The sequence below is a fragment of the Taudactylus pleione genome, unplaced genomic scaffold (assembly GCF_031769625.1).
Source record: "Taudactylus pleione unplaced genomic scaffold, aTauple2 ptg000202l, whole genome shotgun sequence".
Taxonomy (NCBI): Eukaryota; Metazoa; Chordata; class Amphibia; order Anura; family Myobatrachidae; genus Taudactylus; species Taudactylus pleione.
This window is the reverse complement of record NW_028284604.1, coordinates 6,865,632-6,876,818: the sequence shown is the minus strand read 5'-3', so window position 1 is coordinate 6,876,818 and position 11,187 is coordinate 6,865,632. Positions and strand designations below refer to the sequence as shown.

At 43.3% G+C, this 11,187-nt stretch overlaps 1 protein-coding gene across 2 annotated transcripts in view; it reads left to right on the top strand.

Moving 5' to 3' along the window:
* Positions 1-380: 380 nt before the first annotated feature.
* Positions 381-11,187, top strand: part of NREP (neuronal regeneration related protein) — a 29,799-nt gene continuing 18,992 nt past the window's right edge. The window contains exons 1-2 of one of the 2 annotated variants that reach the window (XM_088477721.1): positions 381-851; positions 2,110-2,172. In XM_088477721.1, the coding sequence (XP_088333847.1) occupies positions 2,128-2,172 (45 nt within the window). In that variant the 5' untranslated portion in view covers positions 381-851; positions 2,110-2,127. Of the gene's footprint in view, positions 856-2,109; positions 2,173-11,187 lie in introns of both variants that reach the window. The other variant, XM_088477719.1, reaches the window with a different exon arrangement.

Below are 11,187 nucleotides of genomic sequence, written 5' to 3'. Positions count from 1 at the left end.
ATTTTCCTCCTCACGACAGACATGCACAAATAAGGGAAGGAGGCAGCGGCACGTCTCTGTCCTGGTTGCCTGAAACGACCTCTGCTGCAGGTCTGACATTACAGTGTGAGCCCCCCCCCCTCTCCTCCCCTCATCCTCCTCCTCCTAGGCTGGCAGTCAGCCACGTCTGTGCAGCAGCTTGGCCAGGGTTCATGGCAGGAATCTCAACCAATCTCCTCTCACTGTATTTGTAGTTAGGGGAAAAGGGGATCTGCCTCCTAGTAGTAAGTGATAGTGCAAAGCGCCAATCACCTCATGTGCTCTGACTGGGGAGGCCGGTCTCCGGCTGCAGAGAGGGAGCAGCAGGGATCATGCGAGGACTGAGCTATGCACTAGTACTGGGGGGCTTCTTCTATACACCCCACCCGCAGCAAAGAGGAGGGGATGCAAAGGAGGAGCTGCGCCCTGAGAAGGGCTGGGCTGCAGGCGGCGGCTGTGCCCGGGATTGGCTGGGAGGCTCTGGCTTTCAGACACTGGGGGGACTTTGAGTTGCAGATTATTGCAGACTAAGCAGTCTGGCTCTGCAGTAGCTAAAGCGGAGGCTCTGTGGGAATCCGGCCAGGGACCATGAAAATCAGCCCATTAATTCCGAATATACATCAGAGGTGAAGCCCTGCCTTGGAGAGAGGAGAGGCAGACACAAGACTTCCTCACCCCCCCTTCTCCCCACAGGGCTGCACTTCTTCCTAGAAGTACTAGCACTACTCTCCAGGAGAGATCCCTTACAGCACAATGCCCCCTTTACAATCTCCTCTTTGCTAACTATGTAGAAGTAAGGAGAGAGTGGGAGCAGAGAGCAGGGGCGGCCGCCTGTACGTAAGTATGCCCTCACATCCTTCTGTCTGTCTCTATCTGACTGTGTGGTGGTGGTAGTGGTGGTGGTGCTGCTTTCCCTACCCCTGTGCCTGGCTCCTTGCTGCAGCATTGTCAGCTCTTGTGCAGGAGCAGGGGAAAATGGCTTGTTTGCCTGCTGCTACTAGTTGCAGCATGACATCATCCCCGGCTCTGAGGCTGCTAAACCTGCACAGACTGAGCAGCAACACCTCGGGCTCCAGGCAACAAGGCTTTCTGGTTACTCTTTCATGCCTTACATCAGACTAATGTGCACTTCAAGGTAAATAACTGTTGAAATAAATTATAGATATATCTGCAATGAATATTGTAGGGGCTTGTACAGGACATAATATCTCAATACCTAACACAAATAATACATGCCTCTGAACTTTCATTTGGAAACTGGTAAATATATATATATTTTATTAGTCTGTTGATTTTAAAATTTTAATTGTTTTAGAATAAGTTGAAGCTGTAGCCACCAGCATACATAGTAATGCCATGGAGCATATATAGTAATGCCATGGAGCATATATATAGTAATGCCATGGAGCATATATATAGTAATGCCATGGAGCATATATATAGTAATGCCATGGAGCATATATATAGTAATGCCATGGAGCATATATATAGTAATGCCATGGAGCATTTATAGTAATGCTATGGCAAAATGAATTGCCCGACTTTGGTTCCTGCTGCTGGCACCTATAAAGGTTATGTAGACTGGAGTTTCTAAAAATAACCTCAAGTGTCAGGAACTGAGTGAGGTTTGGGTTTTTGTTCCGCTGCTCTGTCTATGACCGTACAATGTCTGGGGATGACCAGGGGTACATTTCTGCACTGGTTGCAGAATGTGGTGGGGGGTAAATTTTATGCCTTTGTCTGATTCAGTCTATGAATCACTAGGTGCATTTCAAAGTTGCGAAGACAGCTATTAATAGAGCAGGCTCTGCACAAGGACATGCAATGGGGATGCACTGTATTCCCATGCTAAGCTCTGAAGAAATGGAATACAGAATATTCTCATCTTTGTGCTGGATTATACCCACAATTACTGGGCAAAATGGAAATGAATATTGCAAATACTATACTTTTTCTGCTCTAACTACAGTATGCTACTCAATAACATGTTATTTAATATCTTCAAATCACATTAATGATTTCAGTTAGATATGTCAGTTATTTTACATTAATTTTTATATTTATATATATATATATTTTATTTTTTTGCAGATTGTTCTCCTTGTGGTTATGGCCACAATGCAGTCTCTGAACTGCTGCCAGGTTGTTAGAATGGTAAGATAAAATATTTAGAAATGTATCTCTTGATTTATCATGGTTATATGATTTCCAGTGCAATAAATATTTTACTTCTGCCTTGTGTGCTGTATGTTGTGTAACTCCTCCCATCTCAGAACCTGGGGAAAATATCTACCTTCCAGTTTTCACTCATGTTTGTTTGACTATCACAGCAATAAGTAGGGAAGAATATCATGAAACATCTGGTAAAATGAACATGTCATCTTTTTAGAATGATGTCATCAGAGCAGAATGAAGGATGTAGGTTATGCACATAATTAAACTTACGCTTGTGTTTATTCACATCATTAACAATAGGAATTCCCCAGGTAATTCAACACTTAACACCTGAACTCTATCCATACTGCAGTATTGCAACTGTTGCTAAGTACACTGTGGTTGGTGTACCAAGATAAAGGTTTCTTTAGGCTTTGTCTAGTGTCTTTCTATTCCTGATAGTGTAGAACCCTACTGTATGTATAATATTATAGTTAAAGTAAGTTGTTCCCTGACTAATATTTATTTTGGCTTAGTTGCATAGATAATAACATAAGAGTTTATTTGTTTAATGATAAAGAGGTTTACATTGCATACTTGGATTTTCTCACTTTATAATCTGGTGAGTGTAAATGGGTCATATGTACAGCAACACATATAAGTAAATCCAATAAGCATAAAGGTCTTAATGATATTTTGTATAAGTGCCCATTTAGGCTTTAGTAAATGTGTGCACAATACAGTGCTTAGTAAAAGTCATATAGATATTGATATAAAACAAAAAAAAATTTTTTAATCTAATGTACAGAGGTGAACATTTACTATTAACATTCCATCATTTTACCTTTAATATAATTTTTTTTTTTTTTTTTTAAAGATGCACTACTATGATGTAAATATTGTCCTATGCTGACTCCTCCCCTAAGATGGAGCTTCAGGAAAAATCACTGCATTATATAGTGCTTTAGCTGGGGGAGGGGCTTCAGCTAGAAGGAGGGGTTTTGGCTAAGAGGAGGGGCTCCTTGAAAAAAAAAGAAAGGAAAAAAAATCCTACATCATTAAAAGAGCCCAACTGACATAACGTGCCTACTTAGGTGATTTTAAGGGACATGCAAAAATAAAAAAAATGCTTCATTTTACAGTGAAAATCCTAAAGATTAATTTAATGCATACCTAGAACAGCCATGTTGTGTCCTCAAAGTTTGGGTATATTTATTTTTAAACTTATAGCTCCATATTGATAACATACAAATTACACATGCAACTTGTAAGCGACAAAAAAATAAGCACATTACCATATTTGTTGCAAATTACACGGGTGTCTATATATTTGTTAAATTTTAAGAATTTATGGTGATTTTAAAACACTTTTGAATGGACTGTTCGTAATTTGTGCACTATTTCTCTAAATGTATTCATCTAAAATTCAGCACATTTTTTATTTTAATGTACATTTAAGTGTTTTTTGTAATTTTTAGATTTGTTTTTGTTTTCCTATTGTGCAATGCTAACTTTAATATATATATATATATATATATATATATATATATATATACACATATATATTTGTTCCTGTGCAAAATAACATAATAAAGGTCTTTCATGAATGCATAAACTGTGCAACTGCTGTTCTTTCTTCTATTGTGCCTCTATGCGCTCATTGTTGCCCTTTTGCACCTGTTTTTTTCTGGGAAGCACCTGTTTTTTTGTGTCTAGTTAATGCCATCTGAGGGAAGCAAAACTTTACCCTTTCCAGTAGGATATAGGATTGGGAGGATACATTTGGGATACTGGCAGTAATGCACCATGTCCAATGTTTTTACACTGCTGCATTTTATTTTGTTTCCCATAATGTTATTAATATTTGTGTATTCTTTCTACAGTTTTGTGTGTATCCTGTTATGATTATATTAATTTAATATTTGTTCTACATTTCACTTATAGTGGGTGATTCTGAGTTTGACGCAGGTAAAACATCAGATGCAAGCACCCAATGCTTTACCTGCGGATGCGTCACAATGTTTACCGCCAGGGATGCAGATCGAAATTGCATGGAAATCCACCCAATTTCATTTTCGGTGGTAAGAGGCTTCCTTGCGGAAGAAAGATCTTCCGATCCCTCTCCCGCAACATTCAACCATTCCGGAAACTAACACTGCGCGCATGCGCTGCGTCAGTTTTCTCCAGAGGAATCTTTCACAAATGTCATTATTGACCAAATTAAGCTGATTACAAACTACTAAGGCCCGTATTCAATTAGCGGCGAAAAGTCAGAATCCACAAAAAAGTATCGCCGATTTCGACTTTTCGCCAGGTGGAAACTTATCTCCGTATTCAATTGTAAACTCTTTTCGTGTACGCGAAAATGCACTGTAATAGGCAAAAAAGATTTGCCTATGAATAGGTGTCGAAAAAAAGTGCAAAATCGCTATTTAGGGGTGCAGAGGTGGAAAGACCACTCTGCACCCTTGGGACAGCCCCCCAAAGGATAACTGCATAAAAAAAAAAACTAAAAAAAAGAGGAACACCCCAAAAAATTATTTAGAATAAGGGGGCGGCGAAAAAGTGCAAAGTGGGCGTACAAACTTAAAAACTAACTAAATAGACTTTTGGGGGGGGGGTCTGTAAGTATGGGTGAGGTGTTTTTTGGATTGCAGGTGCTTGCTGCAGGTGCCTTTTTTTACGTTTTTTTTAAACTTTAGTGACTTTAAACCATGCTTGCACCCATTTTCAAGTACCCCAAATTTGACAGGACTACTTATTTTTTTTTTTTTTTAAACTGCTTAATGCTATACTTCACTACTAGTGCAAAGATGCTAATTAGATGAAATTGACACACCTTAAGTACCCCAAATACCTTTATTAGGGCTATTCGGGGGCATGTACATTGGGGATCAATGTTAGTGCATTGTCAGGCTGATTTCCCCAATTCTTTTCGCCTGGTTTGCATTAGCCGGGTTGCGTTTTCGCATGCTTTTGAATTGAATATGGTGAATAGCAGGGGCGCGCACGATAAGTTTCCACAGCTAAAATACGTGATGTAGGCGAAAAGTCCGGCACGCAAAAAAGTGCAAAATTAATTGAATACGGCCCTATGTGTCTAATCACTAGGGAAGGGGTATCTCAGGTGTTCTGAACCAAGTCACAACATTTTTACCTTTTAGAATAGGGTTTTCCCCAACTTTGCTTGGCTAATTGAATAGCAAACAATTTGCACCCAGATGTGTTAAGTTGAATTTATCCACGTTAACCTGGGTAAATGGGCTACCGCAGTTAATTGAATTCCCCCCTTATACCCCTTTTACACCACAGCTAAAACCTGGGTTATTGCCGGGTGAATTTGGGTTGCTGCTAGGTGTAAAAGGGGCCAGGGTTAGATTCCTGGGTTGAGTGACCTGGCAATCCAACCCGGGTAATTGGCAGGGATTAACAAGGGAACGACCTGTGTAAATGGGTAACACGGGGTGCGCGACCCGTGTCTCGTTTACAGGATGGTGATTTCCTGTTTTTCCAGCGCTTGGCGATGATGTCATTTCCAAGCGCCGGCAGACCAGTTCCACTGCACCCGTGTGCATTGTAAATGGCGCCGGCAGACCAGTTCCACTGCACCCGTGTGCATTGTAAATGGCGCCGGCAGACCAGTTCCACTGCACCCATGTGCATTGTAAATGGCGCCGGCAGACCAGTTCCACTGCACCCGTGTGCATTGTAAATGGCGCCGACCCGGGAATAACTTGGGTCATCGCTGCGGTCTGTAGGGGAGCTGTCCCGGGTATGACCCGGTTTGAAACAGTGTTCCAAATACATGGTCAGACCTAGGAATTTAGTGTAAAAGAGGTATGAGTAAGAAAAAGGTACTTGCACTTATAAATGCCAGAATTATAAACAATTGGGATAAAGCATTTGCCCGGTTAACCAGGATCTGTGTTTCTGCTGTGCATTGAGGCCCTCCCCCTTTCAGCAGGTAACCTCTTTCTACTTGTTTATACACTCAGAATTTGTAAGCGTAAGCAAATGTTTTTCTATATACAAAAATAAAAAGATTACATTTGATACTTTGTCTATCCCTCTAACGCTCTCCAGTCAACCTTCTATTATAAAGCTGGTTACACAGTGATAGATATATATCGCCCGCTCGTTTGAACGTGCGATATATCTATAGTGCATCGTCGGGTGTGCACAGCAGATATGTCTGTGAACGACCCCGTTCAGACATATCTGATCTGCTTTTCAGCCCAGCAGATGGCCAACATATTTGAAAGCAGTGGTGTAACTATAAATTCTGCTCCCCCCCCCCCTCCCCCCCTGCCAAAAAAGTTTCTGGACCCCCCCCCACAAAGACGGTGCACCCAAGACACCTCGGGGTCTGCGGAGGCCATTGTTGTGCCACTGTCTGAAAGGTAAATCAACCATCTGCTGGTGTGTATGGGCAACCCACTGATCGCCCATACAGATGCTGCGGCACCTAGTGGTGATTAACAGCTCAACTGAGTGGGCGATTTTAAATGCCCGTCAATTTGAGCTGTCGAGCCCGGCACATCGGGCCGATGAATTGTCAATTGTCAAGTTGACCTAGTGTGTACTCAGCTTAAGAGTGTAACAACAATTAAGAATACAAGTAATGTTAGGTACATACTGGTCGATGTATTGGTCAATCAATTGATCAGCCAATATATCTGCTGGCCATCGGCTAGTGTGTACAGGCGATATGTCTGTGAACGACGTCGCTCACAGACATTTCGCATTGACTGTGCTGCACAGCCGAGGGACAGATATGTCTGCAGACATATCTGTCCATCGGCAACTGTGTACAAGCGGGCTGCAGAACACCCATACACATACACCGGCAGCTGCGAGGAGGGGGGCAGGACACACCCCCAACACTCCCCCCGGCAGCTGGGACCCGCGGGCAGAAGCAGATGATGGCTGTTTAGTGTGTATGAATGACCATCATCTCCAGATATATCTGTGTAGTGTGTACCCAGCATAAGAGTGGTGCTGCCCTTATAATATGAAAACAGAGGTATTGATATGGCAGAATTATGTAATCAAGACATGTGAATTAATAAACAAATCACACAACATATAACAACGAGAGTTATCACGTAAATATCAATATCTAAAATAAGGTATTCTATAAACAGTTGTCTAAAACTAATCAGATAAGTAAATGGACTCTCCATCTGTATACACAATAAAGCTGTCTGTATACAAGCTAGAGGTGATTGATAAATCAAAGTCTTGAAACTTGTAATTTGGGACATGTGCAAGTACACCATTTGGAGCATATTTAACCATTAAAGCAGTTTCAAGACTTTGATTAATCCATCACCTGTGGCTGTTTATAAATAACCGCTCTCCCTATTCTACTGCAAAACTATAGTTGTTGGGTACGGGATGCTGGCACTCGGGATTCGGGTAGTCAGAATCCCAACGCCAGCATCCCGACCAGGTTACAATGCCGACCCTTAAAGGTAAGTACTCCTAACCTTAACCCTAATCCTCCCTCCTCTGTGCCTAAACCTAAATTCCCCACCACCTAGTGCCTAACTTTCTGAAGGAAAGAGGCGCCTCCTGCAGGCATCTCAGATCCGATGCCTGCGTCCAGATGCAGGATCGGATCAATATCGCAACTATTGGCACGTTTTGCCCCCTTCCGAGCCAGATAATCTGCTTCGGCCCCATTTTCTGGAAATGCAGGCAGCGCCGCCCTGGCCTCGCTCCTAAACGGCCACAACATGTCAATCACGCTGCGGCTTGGGGCACTGTGTGTGTGCTGGCAGGATTCGTTATGCACATGCACAGAATTGGTCATGTGCGTGCGCAATCCTCCCCCCGTCATCTAAGATGTATGCAAATGATCAGGTCTGTGTACACCTCTGAATCAGGCCCTAAATACGCACAGCGAGAGATTACCGCCACAGGCGATGGGCATCTCAGTAGGAGTATCATCGGCTGCGGCTTTGGCATGAAGACGCAATAGCGGTTGTAGCAAAGGATGCATGTTACTGCTGCACCTGCACCCACCTTTAAATCAGGCCCATTGTAGCGGGAAGTACAAGATAGGGCGGAATTCAATTGATTTCGCGGCCCGCATCTCCCGTCTAAAGTGACAGGAGATCGCGGACCGCTATGCAATTGTGCCAGCTTTTCACGCTGATCGCGCCCATAGAGGTCAGGTTTAGCCACGTAACGCAGCTAAACCCGACCAAAGTGCTGGGCGCGATCGCGAAAAGTGATGTTTGGGCGCCCAAACATGTCACTTTTAGCACATTTCAGCTCTCATCCCCCAGGGGCTGCGAGCTGAAATGTAGCGCTTGGTAGCTGATCGCGCCCGACAGGAGCAAGAATAGAATAGCTCCGTCGGGCGCGATAGGGACTGGAAAGAATTGAATTCCGCCCATAGAGCGATAAAAGCACAGTGTTATAGCTGACCTCCCCAAGAATCATGCCCGTGGTAATAAGTATTCATTGCACTTGGGCACAGTGAGTAACCATAAAGAAATCTGAAGATGTCAAATGTGAGAAAGTAGGTGAAGAACAGATCAATCGACTAATTGGTTATTTTCTGCTGACAAGTTCAGCACATGAAGGCTGTCAGCTGCGCTGTATTAGCTGAACGCTGTGATTATATATTCCTCTGTATTAAGCAAACTGTTGGCACTTTTTTGAAGTTAGAAAGTCTGAATAAAGCATAACCTAGGGGAGGGGGGAAGGTAGATGGTGGTGGTAGTGCTGTCTGTCTGTGGAGGGGTGGTGCTGGGGTGGGAATGGACATGGTGGTAGTGCTGTCTGTGTATGGGGGGCATGGGGTGGTGTCTGTCTATGGAGGAGGGTGTGAAGCCACATACTTTAATTACTTATGGCAGGCCTGGTTAATGCATTTTTTTTTTTTTTTTTTTTTTTTTACTAGCGTTTGCCTGCGGCTTCGCTCACACGGATGTCTATTATTGCTCACCAGAACTAATTATATTGTTATTTATATTAAAACACTTGAAGTACACAATAAAGTGTATGTTGCAGTCTTATTCTGGTTAGACTTTTGTCATTGGTTCTGCAACCAATTATTTGAAACCCCCCCTTCCAAAATCCAGCGTTTGCCACTGCAGATGGTAAGTTGGAATGTCCATTCCTTTTTTGTTTATAACGATGTGTAGATTTGACCAGCTCACAAGCAATCATATGCCACTCTCTGTAGTACTGTACGGCTTCCTCCAGCACCAGGCTAACCACTTTAATTGTCAGCAAAAGCAGCAGCATTTAACAAGAGTTGTTTCCAACTGCTTTAACACATATACGTGAATAAAGCCATGTACATAACACAGGGCCTCATTTATCAACAAGTTTTATCATTGCGTATGATAAATGGTGCTCCGGCCAATCCGCTCCCAATCGTCATTATTCAAACAGATGACCGTTAGGAGCTGAATGGCTGGAGCACCATTCTCAGGGTTGGATATGAGTTACCGGCGGTCAGGATGCCGCTGGTCAGAATACCAACAGCGGCATCCCGACAGTGAAAATCCCGGCAACGGTAGGTAAGTATACTACCACTAATCCTAACCCCTACTCTAATCCCCCCTTCCTGGTGCCTGTGCCTAACCCACCCTCTAGTGCCTAACCCTAAACCTAACCCTCGATACTTACCTTCGGGATACTGGAGTCGGGATCCCGACGTTATCGGGATTCTGGTGCCGGTATTTAGTTTGTCGGCATCCCGCACACCGGGATGCTCACTACATCCCCCATTATCATATGCAATGAGTTTTATCACTCATTGTAAATGATAAATAAGGCCGTAAGGGTGAACAAAAAAAGTAAGGTTATCTTGGATTTCGAATTTTGTTTTATAGAGGTTTCATTTGAAGCCTTATTTAGAAAAGGGCAACCTTTGATGTAAACTATTGTTAAATTGTACTGTTCTTCATCCCACGAACACCTGCAGTTACAATATCTGCCACAAGAGAGTATATATCGCATAGCACCGATGTATTCATTCTAAGAAATACCTAAGGAACATTATATATAATGCTACATTTTTAAATTAATTATAATTATTAGGTGTGCCATCCTCTAAGATAAATCCAGTTTTAAGCTTATCCATTTAGGTTTTTTATAAACTTGTTCTAAATGCTTGATATTAGTAGCAGTCTGTGAGTGTTCTCACTGTGTACACAGTATCTGTAACTGTCGTCATACAAGTATTGATTGAAAATATGGAAACTCCAGTATATATTGTCACTCACTATTGTATAAATATGTGCCATGTCACTGAGTGTCCCAGGGTCTGGGATGGTGCTGGAGGGGTTGCATCCAGGGCTGCCATCAGAAATTGTGGGGCCCAGAACTGACAAAATAGGCATTGCCAACCCTTCCCACAGCCCCCCATAACTCCCCTTTAACCACCTTCCCCCGCTATCTTATTCATGCTCAATAAAATATTGTAAAAGACTAAACATTATATTAGAGGCTAGAGCACATCTAAAAAATGGAGGCATTTTTAAACTAACTGGAGCCTACCAGGGAGCATGGAGATAATTCTATGGAGCACCAGGAGCAGGGACAGTCTGATTCTCCCAGACTCAGGCCCTCATTCGCTTTCTCTGAATGAAGGTGGCCGCTTCATTTTTGAAGTGCGGCCTCCTGGTTGTTAAGCTGTGGGTTACCACCCACAGCTTAACGACCGACCAGGTTGATGGTCATCACCATCGCGACCATCGGGACTTACGACGAGACCCTAAGGTTGGGTCTCGGCACTCGTAAGCCCCAGGGAGCTTCCTGCTCTGTTTGAGCAGGAAGCTCCCCACTGACATCATTGAAGTCAGTGCGGCCGCCCACAAACAGTAGGCGTTCGTATGGGAACGCCTCCGTTTGTGCTGCCACCCCCCCCGGCCCGCCTACCAAACAGGGTGAGCTGTCGATCAACAGCGAGCTCCGGAGTGAGAGAGTTTCTCTGTCTCTCTGGGGCTTGCGCACGCGCAGTGCGGCCGCTGTATGTTTGCAGGACTAACCATC